General features: G+C 36.6%; 1 protein-coding gene across 4 annotated transcripts in view; it reads left to right on the top strand.

Annotated features, from left to right (window-relative positions):
• Window positions 1-19,601, top strand: part of LOC140138107 (serine/threonine-protein phosphatase 1 regulatory subunit 10-like) — a 70,999-nt gene extending 51,398 nt beyond the window's left edge. For 2 of the 4 annotated variants that reach the window (XM_072160002.1, XM_072160003.1), the window contains exons 3-17: window positions 1,123-1,235; window positions 1,943-2,029; window positions 2,512-2,699; window positions 3,305-3,799; window positions 5,893-6,013; window positions 6,586-6,686; window positions 6,896-7,008; window positions 7,806-7,952; window positions 9,627-9,651; window positions 10,274-10,486; window positions 11,269-11,423; window positions 12,320-12,526; window positions 12,897-13,181; window positions 13,708-13,789; window positions 16,580-19,601. In XM_072160002.1, coding sequence (XP_072016103.1) covers window positions 1,123-1,235; window positions 1,943-2,029; window positions 2,512-2,699; window positions 3,305-3,799; window positions 5,893-6,013; window positions 6,586-6,686; window positions 6,896-7,008; window positions 7,806-7,952; window positions 9,627-9,651; window positions 10,274-10,486; window positions 11,269-11,423; window positions 12,320-12,526; window positions 12,897-13,181; window positions 13,708-13,789; window positions 16,580-17,031 — 2,784 coding nt within the window. In that variant the 3' untranslated portion in view covers window positions 17,032-19,601. Of the gene's footprint in view, window positions 1-1,122; window positions 1,236-1,942; window positions 2,030-2,511; window positions 2,700-3,304; window positions 3,800-5,892; window positions 6,014-6,585; window positions 6,687-6,895; window positions 7,009-7,805; window positions 7,953-9,626; window positions 9,652-10,273; window positions 10,487-11,268; window positions 11,424-12,319; window positions 12,527-12,896; window positions 13,182-13,707; window positions 13,790-14,836; window positions 14,982-16,579 lie in introns of all 4 variants that reach the window. The other 2 variants (XR_011856943.1, XM_072160004.1) reach the window with 2 other exon arrangements.
• The last annotated feature ends 2,125 nt before the right edge of the window (window positions 19,602-21,726 follow it).

Below are 21,726 nucleotides of genomic sequence, written 5' to 3'. Positions count from 1 at the left end.
ACAATGTACTGTGTAATCCATGATTGTACCATCCAAATGAGTGAGATAAGTAAGAGTTGTGATGCTTTAAAATTGTATTTTCATGTTGATTGGTATTTATATGTAAGCTGCAATTAACATGGGTTGTAAACTTTAACAATACTAGTAGTAACTTCAGGTAGGGACAGTACGAGCTATTAAGAAATCAGTTGTTGTTTTTTGTGTATTTTGTTTTTGTTTTTGCTTTTGCCATGGCCAAAGTCACTGTGAATGGTACAACTAAAGTTATATAATTGCATAAATCTGAAGTGTTTGTGACACTTGCAGGTTTTACCCGTCAAAATGTTACATCTTGATTGTTATCACAATCATTATTTTCCTATAACAGAAATGTATTGGAAGGTTTTACAAAGGTGGTCATTAAGCTTTGTAGATTTTTAGGTTGTCTGAAGGAAAAACCTTAAAAATGGTATGATGAGTTGTATCTGTGGGTGTGTGTCAGCATGTCCATCAACATGCAAGGCTTTTGGTTAAAATTTGGTGTCATGTGAACTTTTCAAATCCAATTGCCACCATTATTATGTTTTGATGGATCCAAGTTGTGATAATATTGGATCCAAAACATAATAATGATAAAATTGGATGCTTTACGTAAATATTTATTGGTCTCGCTATGAGTTGTAAAATATTGGACTCGACTACGTCTCGTCCAATATTTTAAAACCATAGCAAGACCAATAAATATGGGCTCAATTCGATCCAATTACTATATCATTATTATGTTTTGATGAATCCAAGTGTGTAAAATTATTGGATCCAACACATAATAATGATAAAATTGGATGGTTTTTTCACCCAATACATAATTTATTGGTCTCGCTATGAGTTTAAAAATATTGGACTCGACTTCGTCTCGTCCAATATTTTAAAACATAGCTCGACCAATAAATTTGTGTATTGGGTTCAAACCATCCAATTTTATATCAAATTCTTTCCTCGTAATATTTTATTATTCATGTCTTTCTATTTCTCTTGTTATTATTATGTTTGAAATTAAAAATACCGCCGGTTTAGGCATGTGCTGCTGTTCCAACAGGGATCATTCAAATAATTAAATACATTTTGTTTTTTATGTCATTTCAGGCTAGTGGAGATTCTTGTGCTGTTGATCCACATCAGCTCCTCAAGGCATTGTCAACATTACTAACACCGCAAGGACGGATCAAAAATTGTGCAGATGTTGCCAAAATCCTCAAGTAAGTACTAATATCATCCACTCGTGTTGCTGATTCAATTTAATACTCTGAACAACTTTGCCATAGGAATAAATACTTAGGGTGAATAGGTCAAGTTAAAAAACACCCGAAGTATTTACTCAAACTAACTGTCTTTTGGACTATTTTAAGACCAAACTAAAAGTCACTTTGATTATGGGCAAAAATGCTACAAAATTGTGTATCTAGGTAAAGTCATTTATGGATTAGGATTTTTGGTGAGACTTAATATTCCCTCAATACAGGCGGCGGATGACATGATCGAGCCGGCAACTTGTGAAACCGCCCGGCCGTATGGCATTTTCCAATATAGTCGGTTAGTTTTGTGGGGTTCATTATCGAACCCCAACGGTTTTAACTTGTATTTATATTATTTATCAACATAGGCCTATTTGTTTGTGATATTTCAAGCGTTTTAAAATTTCAAAATAATCCCATTCAATTACACGGTTGACGATGAAAATTTACTGAATTTAGAGAATGCAGTGCGGCCACCACCTGCTAAATATTTGTATTCCCCTCCCTTGACTACTTTGCCCATTGATTATTGCAATAAACATGCAAATAATTGGGGAATATGGTGAACAATATCTGCATTTGCTTTTGAATTATCATTTTATATTTAGAAATATTATGAGATAATTATTGTTAACTTTTTCACTAAATAGTTGTTTTCCTGTCATTTTCAGTTTGATGAAGTCTGCAAAGAAGTTAGTGAGTAGATGTATCTACATTAATATCCTGAGAGCGACTGATGACCAGGAGGTCATGGACAAGTGAGTAGCAAATATTTTATGATTGTTGTAGAGAAAATTTTGTACAATGTAAGATTGCAAGGTAACTTGACAGGATCTACAGTGTACTGTAGGAGCTAAGCAAGCAGATGAGTGTTTTATTTTCGACAAATGCAGGGACAAGCTTCACCGAGCTATGCACCTGTTGCGGAACTTTCAATACAGGTAATATGTGAACATTTAGTTTAGTAATGGTTAGTTGATTGAAATATTGCAAGGTTATGGAGCCAAGATGGTTGAAATGATAATGGCAGCTTGATGTACTAGTTCAGATATGGTGAGCATGGTAATGGTTGAACAACTTGACCACACAAATGCTGCCAATTGTCATAATAATTATAGTTCTTTGCTTGAAAATGACCCTTTTCTTTGAAATTGCAGCCTTGAATCCTTGCGGTTGGATGGTTTTCAATACAAATAATCCTCCCAAAATGTGCCACTAATCTGTTAATTTTGTATTGTAGATTTGTAGCTGGAGGTGGTTGGGAGCTGCTGAATGGTTGGCTCACAGAAGCCAAGGCTAATGACAATACACCTGTCATCTTAGAACTCATCAAAGTATTCAAACATCTACCAGTAACAATAGACATACTGAAAAAGAACAATACAGCCAAACTTATCAAACAGATGACTAAAGGAGATGCTAACGAAAGTAAGTTTGGACATTTGGGTCTTGATGATTTTGATTAAGAACAATTTCTAAACATTAAAACATATCAATTAACTTAGGGGATGGCTTGTAAAGGATGGTCGAGTCAGAACTAGTGGTTTAAACCACATTCTGTTCCAAACAAGATCGATTGTTCTGCCAGGGTGCTGACAGTTGCCTGCTGCTTTGGTTTTACAGCCATCCCTAATCTCAAATTTATGAAACAGGTTGCTCTATTTTAACAATATGAAAGTTAACCTTCTCTTGTAGTTGAACGGTTCTGATTAGATTTATATCTCATTTTATACCAAAATATGTGTTTCTAATATCTAAAACAACTACTAAAGCCTTCAATGAAGGTGATATTATTTAACTTGATCAAGCGCTTCAGAAATAAATATGTAAATGTGCCTTTTGGGAGCAGGTCAGTTTGGTGATACTGGACATTTTGTGCTGCTTTCAAGAAATTTAGCTCAATGTTAAAGTTCATTTGCATGTTCAGCTTCTAAGTTCACACTGAGACTAGTATTGGTTTACTAGTCTCAGGTTCACGCAAGTCCCAAATTATTGTATTTATTGTATTTCTATGTGATGACTACTTTATACAGAATTGAAAGAAGTTGCCAATGACCTGGTAGATAAGTGGTTAGCTGTGATCAGGGGTCATCAGCCAGGAGCAGAGTCAAAGGACAAATCAGTCGTCAAGAAGAAACTCAAAATCAAGAAAATTGAAAAGAAAGACTCTGATAATGGAGATGAGAGTAAAATGCAATCAAAAGCAACAAAGAGAACTGCTAGTGATAGTCACAGTAGTGACTCTAAACAAAAAGGCACTAAACACAGTGAATCCAAACATGAAAGAACTAAAGATGGGGTAGTCAAACCTAAACATGCTAAAAGAGACAGTTTAGATGATAAAGATGTCAAACCCAGAGCTAGAAGAGACAGTATAGATGATGATATACCATTGAGTAGATTAAAAAAGATGCACTCTGAGTCAAAATCACCAGTTGGAAAGTCAAAATCACCTGCTGGGAAGACTGAGGAAGCCAAGAAGAGACCTAGGACTGCTAAAGTACCACAGACAAAGTTTAGATCTACAGGTAAGTGGTTTGTGTGTTCTGTGTTGTGTCACTTGTGTGATAATTGTTCATGATCACATCTGGGAATGGTATGTGAAATTATTTGTGTGTGAAATATGCATTATAAAACACAAGAAGTTTGTGCTGCATAATGAATCAAAACATTTCTATTACCTCTTCAACAAGCACTTCCTTGAATTGTAACATTAATTTTATTTTACCAATGTGTTTTAACTTAGGATTTTAGGTAATACTCAAGGTAGCAGGAGATCAGGAGCACACAAAAATTGGCCATACAAGTCCACCTGGGTTGATATTGAATTATTTTCAGATAGGCATACATGGCCTGTAGTGAGCCAATGGAGCGTGTACTTTCACCTTGAGCTCCTTGAGCTATATTCTTCAATATTATGAGTGTCATTGTTGGAATGTACAATGTACCTGTGAAAATAAGTGAGAACAGTTGTATTGCATTGTTGCACCTCACTACTGTCTGTTCAATTAGCTTAGATTCTTGAATTTTTAAGATATTTGAAAAAATACAAAATTGCGGTCAAAGTCATCAAAGAAAAGTGTTAGCACAGCCTTAGACCTAACGTGATTTATACTTTTCAAATTCTAAAGTTCAATTTAAAACCCCATTTCTTTTCAATTTTGGTCTTTTCCTCGCGATATTTTCAAAACAAGCCGTGAGAACGTCGGGTACCATAAACTTTTTGAATCAATCCATTTAGAGCAATGGGGACGCCGGACGATATGTCACAATGCGCTGAGATAGTATTTATTCGACCATCCGCATCAAGAATTGTCCAGCAAAATAGCTATATTTGTCAGTAGGCCTAGGCCTATTTCAGATTTGTGTTGAAATCCTACTGTTGAAACATTACCTTATTATTTATGAACTACATGTAAGTTTTCTAAAATAGACCCAGCTTATATAAATACATGCCTTGCGTATTTATTTATTTATTTATTTATTTATTTATTTATTTATTTATTTATTTATTTATTTATTTATTTATTTATTTATTTATTTATTTATTTACTTTGCGAATTTATTTTGCGAATGGATCTGAGAAGGTGTAGGCATTTAGGCCTATTATAAAACTACACATTTATTTTCAATTAGTTATTTCGTTTTGTTTGTTGAATACAAACTATGAGAAGGACAAAAGAACTTTTGTACAAGAAAATATTATTCAAAATAATCAGGTTACAGAAAGCAATTTTTGAAAAGTCACTGTATCTGAAAATGTCAAGCGAATGCTGATATTCTTGGGGAGGAATGATGGTATTAAACAAAACTCAATTTACATTGTAAACCAGTTGAAATAAGATGGAAAAAATGTTTAGGAAAAAATAATGCTCAGAATAATGTTATGCATAAAACGTAATCGCGCCATATAATTTAGTGTAACAAAAACCGGTGGACCATCATCACCTATAGAACCTATCCAATAACCGAACGGTATAACAATAGAGGCCCTGCATCATTTTATCGACTGGCTCCAAACAAAGGATTTGAACCGTGTCCTTCACCGTAGTTATGGCGGAGTGCAGTTCATTCAATCAAATGTTGTCATCAACCTATTTGATCGTAGTGCAGGGTTATGTGTGTGAGACGAACTGTCACGGTAGATTGGAAATCATGCTTTTGTTGAATGCATTTGAGTAGTCCGCCATATTTACGGGATGATACGTCACATGCAAGGCCTCTATTGAAATGACAGGACAGATTGGTGAACAGGTTGTTTTGCTATATTGGATAGGGTCTATGCCCTAAGTTGAGAATGGACCGTCCCACTCGATTTGTAAAAGGTCGCGAACCCTTTGGGTGGACCCAAGTAACTGCCTAAAATGAGGCAAAATTGAAAAGAAATCGTGTTTTAAATTGAACTTGGGAATTTGAAAAGTATAAATCACGTTGGGTCTAAGGCTGTGCAAACACTTTTCTTTGATGACTTTGGCAGCATTTTTTTATTTTTTCAAATATCTTAAAAATTCAAGAATCTAAGCTAATTGAACAGACAGTAGTAGAGAAATGTTGATAGACCTGTTAATTAATAGGCTGATGCGAGAAAACTATTCATTATTACCAATCATTCATCCAACAGGTTTAGAAAAAGAAGCTCCTTTACCGCCACTTAAGATCAAGAAGAAAGCAATAGTACCACCTGTTTCCAGTGTTAATAAACCTAAGCCAGTAGAGAAATTACTGCCTGTCAAGAGAGAAGGGTAAGAAATGAAGTAACAATCAGCTGTATTTACTTTATGAATTACACCTGCAATGTTGAGTGCAATATTAAAACATGGTGATTTACATACATTTGCTACACCTTCATTCTGACACATGTTCTTCCAGCAACAGCAGCAGGTTGGAATCTACAACTTGACACTTATGGGCTTATCGTATTAGCACAATCGTCGGCAGCATGCAATCGCTGCAGGTTGCTTTGAAGTCAATAGTCAACTGTCTTGTGACTTGACGCTCAGGCATGCTAGCGACTTAACGATAAGATCAGTCGATGGAAGTGACGTCGTAAAAACAGAATTTAATATCTGTGATTGATGACTGATAATAATTTTAAGCTGTGTTCACATCAGGTTGTGCAAAGATAGTTCAAACCATAGGTTGGCACTACATGTATTACACGATTGTTTAAAGAACAAATTTTACTAAAAAGGTTTTTCGAAAGTTTGACTTAACTAAAATATCATTGTATGTATTATCATGTAACATAAGAAAACTTGTTAATCTGCAAATGATCTTAATAAAGGTAATATTTTTTCTTGTTATTTTCCAACAGTCCCATATTTAGCAAAACACTAACACCACCAGATAAGAAGCCAAAGACAGTGACTTCGCCAACTCAAAACAAGGCCAAATTAATCCCACCAAAATCAAAAGGTATGATCATATATTTCATCACATTTTCCAGTCATAATCATGTGTTAAATAATTGAGCACTTTGCCAGGTATATTGCTGGTGGTAATCATGTAATTGTATGAGTGTTTATAACTTAATCATTGATAGCGTATCCACTTGTTTACTGTAATGCAGCAAAATTGGGGCTATGTTGTATTTTAACTATTTTGGGCTTGTTTCTTTGTTTTAGCACATGTTGTTCACGAAAGCTCGATGTTCATGAGTGCTCTCAATGCCCCAGCACCTCAGATCAGGAAAAAGAGACGTCCATCTGCAAAGCCTACCTCGCCTACAACTAATAAGGTAATAGAAACTAGAAATTGGCAATTGTTTCATAGCAGGGGAACAATTATCAGTTAATATTGAAAGTATTGAACTTGATATCCGAGTAGACATAGGCATGAGACGTTTCCTGCTTTTGCAGGATTTTCTGCTTTTTTTTGGTCCAAATTTCCACGCTTTCTTTTAATTTCAGCCCGTTTTTGGCCTTTTTAGCCTCATTTCACACGCTTTTTCAGGCTTTTTCAAACTTTTCAATTTTTTTCATTGATGATCATTCTCATGCCTGAATACAGTTATAGTATTTGTACAAGTACGCGGTTGGTTATCGCAGTACCGGTGCAGCCTGTCTCTATGTCTCTGACTTCATCAGGACTCCTTACTTCCATCATATAACTCTGATGATTTGTTCTGTATAAATACAGTCAAAATGACTTCCAAGATATGATTTATTTGTTGTCTTTGTGTAATAACTTGTATCAAACATGTTGCACCAAATGAATATTTGGCAAACCAGTTAAACAAGAAAGGTACAACTTGTGGATTGCAATGAATGAAATACATATGCGTGTAGTTTGGTAATTGAATTACGTCAGCAGCTTCCATACTATTACATGAATTCAAAGATTTTGCAATTGGGCTATATATTCCAGTTGAAACCCATGCACCCTCTACAGGGAGTGTGGATTTCAAACTGGGTTACCTGTATTTGTATGGATTTCAACTGGAAAATTAGCCCATTGAAAGTTGAATATGTGATAGAATCCTTTTCCTTTTAAGAATCGCCAATTATTCAGAATATTCTCTTCCCCTTTAAACAGACCAGCCATCCTTTGGAAAAAGAAAAGCATGGTAAAAACGACCATCATGGTAGTCATGGAGACCACCATCATTCCTCCCCGTCTCATGCGGCCGAGAGGAGCCACCAACACCATCACCATCATCATCACCACCACACGGAGTCGGAGGTACAAATGATTGTCCTCTTGGATGAAGTGTTCTCACAGTTAGCTTGTGTGATGTTGTGGTGGTTTAATGGGATATTCCAGTTGATATCATTACACCCTATATGGAAGACAAGACCATAATCTGCTACACAGGGAGTGTGAATTTCAAATGGAGTTACCTGAATGGTGACTCCATTTGAAATTTACATCCCCTGTGTGGGAGATTAAGGTTGTGTCTCCATAGGGGGTGTATAGATTTTGATTGAAATTGCCCAATGTAGTCTTAGTGTGTTATGGTAATATCCTTGGATAGGTTGGTAACAAAATGTAGACACAGAAATACACAAATATTGGTGTGAGTGTATGTAAGGTTCACAGCTATTTTGGCTAAATTATGTTAAATTCAAAGACTAACATTGATTAAAAGTGTCAAAAATTTGATACACAATGTTGATCTTGCAAATAATGTTGATCTTGCAAGTTGGCAATTCAATAGTGATTCCTTAGATGACTGTACTAAGAGGGAGCCTGCCTATTAACATGACCAAATATGCATTTGTTCACCGCAAGTTTGGTCATGAACTAGGTGTGTATTTCACTGGTTGCAGTATTAAATCGCACATGGAAAGTTAATCACACTGTTTACACACACGCATATAAGTGTGGTTTGATGCACTTTTGCTGCACAACAACGATAAAGCATTTTACTTCTGAACTTGAGGTGAACTAAAGATTAAAAACTTGGTATCTGATACTCATGATTTCAAAATCATGATACACAAATGGCAACTATTGCAATTTTCTTGTCCAGATATACAAGTACATGACCATTTCCATGAGGATGACATTGATTATCAAGTTAGCTAAGAAATGTGAGCCTTTTGACCAACCTTTATAGGATATTACCAAGAGTAGCTAAACCGACCTGTGTATTGCAGTGATAGCTGTAGTGCGTCATAATTAGTGAACCCTCTTTGTACATAACCAACTTCAATATTATTACATACTATATTGTGAACAAATACTCAGTGTCAAAAACAGTACCCAGAATATATGCGGAGTACTGATCTACAATTTATTAATGGATGTTATGCATATTGATTTAGTCACCTTTTTTTATCAACATCATTATCATTATCATTACTGAGTATAAATAAAATCTGTTAACTTCCACCTACAGTATGCTGTAATTATCCTAGATTTCTGTTACTGTCTTTTATTCAACAGAAAGGCTGAATTGAATTAATTGATCAATTTCAAATGGATGACCATTCTCTTCTGGACACTAAAATAGATTTTATAGTCTTATGAGAGGCTATTCATGTACAATGTGACAGTGAAATCAGCCTCTATTCAGAGTCAATTCAAAGTCAATTTTCCTAATTCTATTGTTTGGAAATACCAGTGTCAAATAATATACAGTCTTATGTTAAAATACCTTCTGGGTACCTGTTGCAAAATGTAATAAGTTTTATATTACATTAATATGGCAGCTGTTTCCATCCCATGGTGCTACCTCCTAGCTATATTTATTGACCCGTTTCATTTGCTGTTTATGTTATTTGTACATACATTATTCATCCCCACATATTTACTGTGTTATCAGTTGCAGTGAAATTTGATGATTGCCTTTATTGCACCGATTTGCTGTTAATATAAATTTTACTTTATTTTTTTTTCCAACTTTTGTTGCAGGAAGCAAAACCAGAACCACCGAAATGTAAGTATAATTAATTTGGCATCAGCCCTCGAATTAACCCATGGCATTTTGCCGTGGGTGCCCATCCCCACTGCCGTAATGCCCTCAAAATATGTCCTTTACCCAAGGCAGTCAATTGCCGTGCCCTCTAATGAAGTTGCCGTCGGTGCCCCAGCCCTGCCCCTTCATTATAAAATCATCTATCTATGTTTGTGTGTGTTTTCTTCACTCTTGAAAAATTTCCTTTGGTGCCCTTCTCAAATTTTCAACAGTTGCCATGATGCCCTCTTGAAATATTGCAAACTGCCGTGCTGCCTTGCCTTTTCAGTGAAAATCCAAGGCAATTTTTAACTTGCCCTAAAAAAGTTGCCGTGCCCCTTCAGATCCTTAATTTGAGGGCTGTTTGGCATAATATCTAAAGATCTTTGAAACATGGTATATTCTTTTGATTCAACCTGCTACATGTTCCTTCTTTCATGCGATTTCACCTGGAATAGCCAAATATGGCAGAAAAAGATTAGATTTATGTTTTAGTGTTAGGATTAGGTTAAGGAAAAGATTAGGGTTAGTATTATGATTGACAGTTGCTCCACCCAATTTTATAAACACAAATATATATTAACAAATACTTGTATATCTGTAGTTGGCTTTTATGCAGCCATCCAACAAGATGAAGAGAAGAAAGACGATAAAGACACATCAGAGAAGAAAGAAGAAGACACCAAGACAGCAGAAGGAGCTGCTGCTGCTGTGGAGGCTGAAACCAACGGGATCAAGAAAAAGAAATCTGTGCGGTGGAGACCTGAAAGTGAATTGGTTGAAATCAAATACTTTGAAATGGATGCAACAGAAAGAGGTATGGGTATATTGTATGTAGGGGTGTGTTCATGCGTGCGCACGAATGCATGCTCGGCTGTGGGAATATTGATCATTATTAGGCAATTTGATATAGCCAGAAGCAGAATTTAAATCGCATTGATTCTTGTCGATTTCAGCACTATTTGGGAACTGTGTGGCCAATTTGAATGGAATTAGCAGCATGAACAAATGTATAAATCAAACTTTATTTTGCTGCATGTGAACAGGGAATATTAATTTTAACGGAAAATTGGGCCACTCAAGTGTCCTGCAGCTGCGATTCCAGTGAGGGTGGCATTCCCTCCGGCCTGCCCCTCAAATAAATATAAACAGCTTATTCCCAGCTTCTGCTTGTCACACGAATGGGCCCCTCACCTACCACCTGCAGCTTTTATAGCTTTCATGGCCATATTGATATGTTCATGAGCATCCCCCTTTCAAAAACCTGGATCTGCGTCGGGTTCCTTTGCAGACTTTTTGTACAAGTTGTAGAACGGATTGATGGGTGGGAAAAAGGATGCAATGCACTAGATTTGCTTTGACAAATTTCATCTTCAGGGATGTGAGAGTTCCTCTTTTCAGCTGATTTCCTCTTTTCAGCTGATTTCCTCTTTTTTTGTTGCCAAAATTTATGCGTTTTTCTTTTATTTTCAGCCCATATTTGGTGTTTTTACCCTGATTTTACGCTGTTTTTAGTGATTTTCCTCGTTTTTGGTCTGTGGCCTCTCACACCCCTGCATCTTATTAATTACCCCCAATCTTGAACATTTTGTCTTCCAGTGAATGTAAACAAACCTAAGGATTTCCACGATGCAGCGCAGCAAGAGATGATGATGGAGAGACAATCAGTGAAGAATGCCATGAGAGGAGGAGGCATGTTTAATGAAGATGGCATGATGGTACCAGAGAAACTTAAAACTGTGGAGTATATACCTGTAAGTTCATATATATCTATGAAGCTCTGTGTGATATGTATTCATTAACTTTCATTTATATACATATGAAATAGTGTGTTGCAGTGCACTTCTCTAGCTAAGGAGTACCCCATTAAGGAGTAGTACCTATGGAGTACTCATAAGAACCTCCAACATATTTACAACCTGCTAGGATACATTTCTTTTACCCAAATATCACCGTCCGAACCAAGTTGTATGTGATTTTTGACTACCTCATGAAAAACTACCTAATCTTCCTATTCTGGTGAATGAATGGTCACATGCGAAGTTATGATTGTACAATGATGTGACAATTTAATCAATGACTTAAGGGGGTAAGGTGGGTGAAAAGCACACACAAGGTTTTGACAGAAGAGCAATTACACTTGTACACTCATTGAATTACTTCTGAATGTGTTGTTTACAAAAAAACTCAGCAACTTGAGGTCAACATTTGAGGCTGTGTTTGTGGAATAGAGGTTATTGAACTACACCAGGAGACATGATGCTATACTATAGCCAAAATATTAAATTCTCGATCATGAGAGCCAACTTGGGTACGCACAGTTATTTGCGTTGAGCGTACTACACAAAGACCGGCGCTTACGGTGCAAACACAGCTTTTGAGAATTGACCAATCACACGGTCGTTGCTAGGCAAGGTCACGGTTCGGTCATGCAGGTCGCGCGATCGTTGTATTCTATGAAAAGTATGCTGACGCAGAAGGTACATCCTCTCATGATCGAGAATTTGTTATTTTGGCTATACCTCATAGTATCATGCATGATGTATGGCATTGTATGGGATAGTTGCAGTAGGCTTTAAGCATATAATGGTGTTTTCAGCAGTGCATGTAATTAAAGCAAGTTCTGATAGTTGTGCTTTTATTTCCACAGTGGCAAAAACTGATCAACCTTGACCTGAGCATGATTCAAGAACCTGATTATGGTTGTAACAGTAAAGAGAACAACATCCAGAAACGGCGAGAGATGTCAGTATTAGCAGAGATCTATTTTAACAAGAACATGATACCGGAGACTCCACGGGAACCTGAATCTGAACCTTACAATCCTGAAGATCCAAAGATGATACCGCTAGAAGATGTAAGTTTTTCAAATTGTATACAATTTTAAAAGTTACAACACTTGGATCTCAACATGCACATCTGTCAGTACACAGTTATTTCACCCCAATAGGCTCTCACATGCATAGAATGACCTTTGAGTGCATTGGGTACAAAAACTTACACCCCACAATTTCAGGTCAACTGTTGAGCTATGCTTGTTAAATTAAAGTTATTGAACTTTGCCATCAGAGATGAGATTATTTTTGACTTCTAGTGCAACCATTAGTGGACTCACTTTGTTTAAACAAAGGCATTCAAGAGGCAGGAGGTTTAAATGAAATACTGATAAAGATTTCAATGTATTTATTCATCCTATTAACTTGATCCCATCTTTCTTGTCACCCCAGGAAACAGCAGTAGAAACATCACATGGTATGATGCAGCATCAATTCCATCCAGAAGTACACCACACTCCTCCTCATCAAGGCTTTAATAATGCAGGCGGCGGTCTTCCATTCAATCTCCAAAATCTGGATATTCCACCAGACATGCTGCAGATCTTACAGCAGATACCAATGGGACACGGTGGTGTGCCGGGTCAGCAGGGACAACCGCAACATATGCAGGGTAACGAGCAACCACCACCTAATGCAACAATCGCTAATGTACAAAATCTTCTATCCTCTATGATGGTAAGGGTACAAATTTCTACTATGTCAACTCCTGGTTTTTGCGTTTGAGGAGCGTTACCCCTCTGTTTGTCCACCTTCCCTTCCCCTGTCTGTTAACAAGTATCTGAAGAAAGCTTTAATGACTTTATCGAACGAGTTCACAGAGGTGACTATAAAATGAGCTCTGTTGCCTGTGTGTACACTTTGTTTGTGTTGTAGTTTGTGTGCAAAAAGTGTCAACCCTGAGCTTCTTTTGATGATTTCTCCTATATGCTTTGACAAAATATCAGTGGGATTTGGGACACAATAAGTTAAACCTTGGACAATGGCATATGTGATGTCATCAGATGTGAGGTCGCAAAAGTCATGTTGGGCATTGGAAGTCATTTTACAAATAATGTGTACAGATAAGTTTTGTTTTGATGGTGTTTGCATGGAATGATCATTTGGTCAGAGGTTATGTAGGGTGGTTAGGAAAAGTGTAGAAAGTATTAATATTATGTTATTCACTGTTTACATTTTCTCATCGTATTGAATTTAACCACAGGACAATCAAGGCTCAAGTACACAAGAAGACTTAACAAACAGATTACGAGAGATGCTGGAACCATTTAAACACCAACTACCAGGTAATTCAATGAGACCACACAGTAAATGGGGTTATTCAAATCAAAAGCACATGTTTCATTCATGTCGTTCAATTCATGGATAGTTTGTTTGCATTGCATGCTGAATTTGGTTTTTCAGTTTTTGTTTTTTCAAATTTTCAAATTCTTGCTAAGCCATGTTTTATATTATTGCATTCACTTTGTTTTTGAATATCAGGCTATTCCAGTTGAAATCCATCACCCCTATGGAATACATGTCCTTTGACACAGTGAATTTCAAATGGGGTTATGTGAATAGGTGATTTCATTTGAAATCTGCACCCCTTGTGTGGGAGATTAAGTTAATGTCTTCCATAGAGGGTGTATGGCTTTCAACTGGAATAGCCCATCTACACTATATTTCACCTCAAGTTTAGTAGTGACATCAATGTTCTTACTATATTGTGCCGCATGCATGCTGACAAACCACCCTTGTATGTGTGTGTTTATATAATCTGCGTGATTAGGTTAGTATGCATGTTTGGACTCTGCAATCGGCAAAATATGCACCTGTGTCACTACCAGAGACGAGGTTAAATAAATTATCATATAGTTTACTTTATTCATGCATTGCTTTGTTTGGTTGACATCTTAATATTGTAAGGTGAAGCTTTGTAACCCAAAATAACTAACCCCACTTATAAACAGACTTTGAGCCACCTATAATATATAGAGAAGTAGGCAATTCCAGTTGAAGTCAAACCCCCTATGGAAGACATGACCTTAATCTCCCACATGGGGTGTAGATTTCAAATGCAGTCACCCATTCCGGTAGGCCCATTGAAATTTGCACTCCCTGTGTGGCAAATTTTGGTCATGTATTTCATAGGGGTGTAACCGGTGCCTATCGTAGGTTCAGACTATTATCAAACTATACGAGACGAAAGGAATAAATATATTATAATGTTAGCAAAGTTTGATAGATTTCATCTTGGCTGTAATAAAGCCCCAACACTTATTATTAATATCTATTATTTTTCCCCTACCTACCTTTACACACACTTATTATACTCATTTGCTTCCCAACAGGTTTAAACATGGGGCAAGGTCCTCCCACGGCATGGGGCCCCAATTTGGTAACCCAGGTGACTTTGGTGGTCCCCCTCAAATGATGGGGGTCCTGGTGGAATGCCGCCTAGGGATGGTTTGCTACCACCACCACCATTTCAAGATGGTAAGATAGTTACTTGTTTGTGTAGATTCAGAAAATGTGTTGAAAATAAGACCAAAAACAAATGGTATTGTGTTGCCCTTGTTGGATTTTCCAAAGTGAGTTGGTTGGTTGACAAAAAATTTCCGAATTGTTTTGTCTATCTCCAAAATATTTTTGATGTTACACAAAGACAAACAAACAACCAAACAAATATACAATTGCAAGTCCTTGAGGGTAACACAATAAACTTATTTTCACCTAATATATTAACCCATGTTTTAGTGCAGCACGGTGTTGCCAAGTTAGATAAATAATAAAATAAATAAATGTCGGAATTCATACAGCGTCTTTCATGTGTATCAAAGCGCTCTACATTTATTCTGCTGTCGTTAGAATTTGTCAGCTGCCATGCAATGCTCATTCATACCTTTGGGCGGAGCTCAATGGACAATATATTCATATCAGCTCCCCATTTCATCCCTGGTGAAGAGAGGCAAGTAAGGTAAAACACCTTGCCCAAGTGCACAACACGATGGCACTGCTGGGCTCAAACTCGCAATCTGCGAGGCAGTGCCCTCAGCAATTACAAATCATTGATCATAGTTCCTTGCCAACAATGTAGGTGCAGCTTCCAACCAGCATGTGCAATGAGGGTTGAATTCACCATCCATATGCATGCAATTTATACAGCACCTTTTGCAATCTTATTGAGTTTTGCATTTTGAAGATTTTATTTTGTTCAATAATAATCATTTTGCTGACATTACACAAAGGGGAAGGGTCTGTCTCATAAAGCTGCTTGCATGGTCTTGCAACATTTGAGTTATATGTGTTAAACATTTTATCTTCGAAAAATTTATGTATATGAAATAAAATATGGCTGAATGAAGCCTGCATGGATGAATATTTCGGGTATAATGCAAAGAAGAACAATATGCTGGACTAGGGTACACCAGACCAAGATTTTTGTGTTTTTAAAGATTTGTTGTTGTTGCTGTATGCATGTCAAATCAGCCATTTTTGGCAAGCAATTGATTGAATTTGAAAATATATGCACATTTTTTTGGTTTTTTAGGGTCATTGCAAAATACAAAAACAAGTGCAATAATTTCTTTTTTATAAACCGGTTACTCCTGAGACAGACTTTGCTCCTTATTCATGTGCACATTTTCATGGATTCAAGGGGATATTTAAGACATGCGTGTTTTTAATTTGAACTTGCAGTAAAATAATTGGCTTGAATAAAGCGTCATCTTTCTTCATGTTGATTATAAATTGGTGTTTGTAGAACTAAAATTGAGTTAAGTTTAAAATAGGGCACACGTGTAAATTTAATTTTTTTTTCCTTCGTATTTTTACAATGGAAACCACAATGGTATCAATTTAAAGCTTAATTTATTGTCTGTTTATAAACATTAAGTCTCTACTTCTAACATATTTTCCCTAAGCTGTAAGAGGAAAAAAAATGTGTCTTGTTAAATTTCTATTGTTATTTTGTCAGTAACTAATCTAACAATGATTAGAAAATAAAGACATTAGAATTTATATTTTTTGTTTTATAAAAAAAACCATTCATATTAATTAGTAACCAATTTTCTTACTATTTCGTTTTTGAATAGGTCCAGTACCTCAAGGAATGGGTCCTCCACATTTTGGTGGTCCTGGTGGTCCACACTTCGACCCACAATTCCAAGAATTCCAAGGTGGTCCAAACTTTGAAGGTCCAAACTTTGAAGGTCCAAACTTTGACGGTCCAAACTTTGAAGGTGGCAACTTTGAAGGTCCCAACTTTGAAGGTCCCAACTTTGAATTTCATGGAGGACCAGGACCACAGAGAGGTAGAGGCAGAGGAGGTGGTGGTGGCAGAGGTGGTGGTGGTGGCAGAGGTGGTAGAGGCCCAGGTAGAGGAGGACGAGGTGGACGGGGACAAGGTGGTCGACCCGTGTGTAGACATTTCATGTCGCAGAAGGGCTGCATGCGTGGCAATGCGTGTATGTTCTATCATCCAGGTGTACATGGACCACCCATACCAGCAAATGGACCAGTTCCACTTCTACCTAATCCACACTGACAGTGGATCAAAGCTTCCTGGCATAATGTGTTTGAAAAATTGTCAGAATGTTGTACTTACCTGCCAAAGATGATATTTTGTGAATCAATCAACTCATTGAGTACCACCTGCTACATCTTACAAGATTATCAACTGCTCAGCTGTTACCTGTCTGATTATTTCTACAGCATTTACCTACAAGTGGCCAGTTCTACATCATTGATCAGCTCCCTAATTGCTTTACCAGAGAGAAAGAATCATCAAAATGAACAGGATAATTTTTTCTGTGAACTGTCTTGTGTTCTCCATAGTATTTTTTTAAAGAAAGTGCACAAAGTAAATTATTTTTGAATTCCTAGCTTTGCAAAATGATTTATTCCCATCCCAAATGGTGCGGATAATTTATCCAATTTGATTGATTATTGTAACTGCAAATGTTTATGAATTGTATTTGAATTCAGTATAACAAAACCTACAATTTATTACTTCAAAAGGTAATGTTACATTTTTGATGTTGAAATTTAGGGAATTAGGAAAAACTTTTAAATATTCATTATTTATGACATTCAAAAAATGTGGGTGGCATGACATTCAGCGCGATTTAATTTTTTTAATGCAAACATATTGATATTATTAGAGATTGCAAAGTGTGGTCTTCCAAATTAATTACAAGAAGAGTCCAAACATGTGCAGTACTTGAATACAACAAACAATGGGTTGTGTGTGATGATAGTGTTATGGGGTTTGTATACAGACAACCCTAAATTTCTTTCACAATCCCAACATGAATGATTACATCAGCCACTGGCTACAAAAAAAGGAATCGCCCTATAATTTCTTTCAAAAAAGTTGGAGATGGAGGGGGGCACATTTGTCTGTATGCTAAATCCACATTTACATGCATAGATTCACCAACCCTGTTGTTACTGACTTGACTTTCTCTTTAGTGGAGCAAAAAGAGTATTATATGTTGTTCTTTTGAAATATTCAGGCACAATATTATCACTTTAATAATGGTGCTTTTATGATTTTATGTTTTCTTCCAGAATAAGTAGGTATACACAATTTTTTTTCTAAAATGTCACCAACATTTTCAACAAGAAATGGTTTATTTTATTGACACCATTTCGTAGACTTGCCTTGTCAATGTATGTGTGTGCTTGCAATTGAAAATAGAAGTAGTCCATTTCATCACATTAGTTTTGAAACAAATAATGGTACAAGGCAACCAATACTTGAATCTAGCTATTTGAATTAAGGATTGCAACTGCTTTCTTTTTACCCTTTCCCCCATAAGTTCGAGCATTGAAATACAGGAGTCAAATGATCATCACCTCGGCCTAGTTGAGGTATGATCACATTTTATTTCAGCAGTCTCCATGTTCTGAAACTAGTGAAACACTGATAGGTTTATGCCCTTTATGTGTGATGATTCCCCCTTTTAACAGCGTACTCATTAGCCTAGTTGTTGCTTTAAATCATAACTGGCCCACCCTTTCCGTTTGCTAATTTCACACCAGGGATTCCAAGTCCCTACAGATGTGATGTTACTTACGACAAGATTTAATTTACAACAACCAGAGATCCAAGTAAGAGTCACATTTTATACTTGCTGAAGAGCAAACATGATTAGTAGGGGGAATTCCCTCCACTATGACCTACTTGTACTACTGTCCAGTTTCCAAAAGCAATACATAAGGAAAATCCATTAGAGGCTATTCCATTTGAACAGGAAAATTTGCATATTAAAGCGTTTCCGTACTGTTTTCCTGAGCCTTTTTAGAGCGTTTTATTAAAAAGGCGCCCCATGAATGGTGCCAGAACATATGACCTTAATCTCCCACACAGCCATTTGAATATTCACTCCCTGTGTGGAAGATTAAGGACATGCCTTCCATAGATGATGTATGGATTTCAATCCCATCATGGACTTTATTATTGTTTTTTAATAGCCTAATCTACCTATCCTGCCAATATCCTTAATAAGATGTCATTGCCAATGAAAAGTGCACCTTGGTTATGTCATGTCCCTACTGTTACACAGATTATCATTTGATCAGATCAGTATTATCTACCCTGTATTTTGGCGTAATGTATTCTAAATGCATTTTATTTGACTCTAAAGAGTAAGGTCCTGCTGGCACAAGTCATATTGACATGTCCTCTTCCTGCCTAGAGTTCCTTTTAGTGCTAGTTCAGACAATTTCTGTTGAAGCCTTGTTGCTGATAATGCATTCCATTTTTACCCAGTATGTGTGGTCTTAATATTTTTTTGGGGGGGGGGGGGCCTGGGGGCACTGTATTAGCTATATTTTTTAAGGAATAAGTTAATCAAATTCAAAACAATATTTTGATTTGGGGGAGGGGTGGATGAGGGGCACAATATTAGCTATTTTTTAAGGAATAAGTTAAATTCAAAAACAATATTTTGATTACTTGTGCTATTTTTTATTATGATCCATTTCAGTACATTTATGATGAATTTCTATGTTGTGTAATAGGAACAGATATCTATATAATGTGCACATTTTTGTACATGATTTGACAGAGATGCCGTTTTTTACAATATATATTTTTGGATATTTTTGTAATGCTTGTGTCTTGTTTCAGTTTAGTTACATGCATGCATGCAACGTAGTGTGTTCTGTCTGTGAGTGTCAGAACCAATGTTTATGTCAGTATAGTACACAAGTAATGTGAAAAAATATGCCTGATGATAAAGGCATCATATAATAAGCCTGTTTATAAAGGCAATAATAACAGAAACATACATTTTGCATAATATATACAACATAATCCAGTTTGTTGAACAATTATGAAATAATCAACATTTAAAGCAAACACAAGACACAGACTATTCCCATCCAAACATTTAACACTGCGCAATCATATTACTACAATACAGTAATCAAAACATGCAGTGCCCTTGCAGTCTTATAGAGCAATTAAAATACCATACAAAAAGTTCTTATTATGCTCATGAAATAAATGAGAATGAGCTCTGTATAACTGATATAACATTTTACACCCCAGCCCACTGAAAATACCATACAAAGAAAGTTCTTATTATGCTAACATGAAATAAATGAGCTCTGTATAACTGAGATATAACATTTTACACCCAGCCCATATCCCATTTTTAAGGGAGCAAATAATAATAATATCCTCGACTCCACAAATAAGTCTAGCCAGGCCTTCCAAATTTAAATACCAAGGTTGATCCAATCAGTTTCCACTCCACTCTGTGTCCAAACTTTCAGAAGTTACGAATATTACGTGTCAAAAAAGTCTCCTGGGTTCCTTTCACAAGCAACATTTTGGTCCTTACACAGAAGGAAGTATTTAGAGCTACTCGCACAATTTTTTTTGTGCAGGCAACACTGCTGAGAATAAATTTACTAGATAAGTTTACTAGAGAGCTCAAGGTGCAACTAAAAAGCACAATGCTCTGTGTCCCATATTTGAAACCCTATCAAAACTGTTTCAAGAAGAACATATAAACACAGGTTCTTTCAGAGTAAAAGAACTTCATAAGTTTCCATAAGAACCATTTTAATTGTGAATTAGCTTTATTTGTCCAATCTTGCTGATAGTAGTATGGTATGTCTTTTCCAAAACAATCATATAATGATGTGGTTCTTGTTGGAACCCAAGAGGACATTTACGCTAAAATGGTACTTTGTAGAACCTTGAGTTCAACTGTGGAAGTACCCTTATTGGTTCTTTTTTTAAACTTTTAAGTAGGGTTCCAAATAGAAGATAAGAATGAACATTATGGTTCTAAGTTGCCCCTTAATTTGAGTTCCTAATGTATACTTTTCATATTCAACATCTTCTGTCCAATTTGGTTTAAAAAAACTACTTGCAAATTGTGTTTTGTTGCCCCTTTCATAAGCATTTTCATATTCCACCATCTGCCCCTCTCCAGGGCCCATTGACACGCATGATATTTGAAACTCGACACGCTCAATAAATCTCAAAAATATTTGGTTTGAGCAGTGGACCACAATTGAAAAGCTCTTATGATGCCCCCTTCTAAATAGTGATTTAATAAGAGCACCCCCCTACACACACACATAGGGCCTACATAATGACTCGTGCTACGCCACTGGTAGCCGCCGCTGGTTAGTCATGTATGATGGCTTTATTACTCAATCCCAATAGGACACTTCATTAGTATGTTGATTTAGCACAAGTGAATGTTAACTCAATTCACTTGTTGCACGTTAATTGAAAGAATTCAGCCTCATCAATTTGCTTCCGCTCTGTATATCGGGTCAATAATGCCCCCCCCCCCCATTCCTCATACAGCCAGCAAAACAAACTAGTTTGGCATATGTGTGCGTGTGGGGGGGTAGAGAGCCCTCATCTATATTCGCCATAGATAGTGGCGGCACGAAATTTGTCCGGGGGGAAGAGCAAAAGTGGAAATAGTCGTAATTTTATATTTACTGCAGGGGGGGCATTTTCCCATGGTGGCGCCGCACAGTGACATCGCCCCGATGTCTTCATAGTAGAAATCGCCATGGTAGGGTGAATCCACAGCCACCCATGACCATTTTATTCGGACCTTATGAGATGCATATTATTAGCGAAGTGACCTGACTAAGGCTACTGAATAGACGGGGTAATTGATTTCTCGCTCTGTGAGCAAGCTTGTATACGACATTGCGGTCAATGGTTATACTCTCTCCACTTGAGGGAGTGCCGATATAG

Source organism: Amphiura filiformis, chromosome 17 (assembly GCF_039555335.1).
Source record: "Amphiura filiformis chromosome 17, Afil_fr2py, whole genome shotgun sequence".
NCBI classification, from domain to species: domain Eukaryota; kingdom Metazoa; phylum Echinodermata; class Ophiuroidea; order Amphilepidida; family Amphiuridae; genus Amphiura; species Amphiura filiformis.
This window is presented reverse-complemented; position numbering and strand designations above follow the sequence as displayed.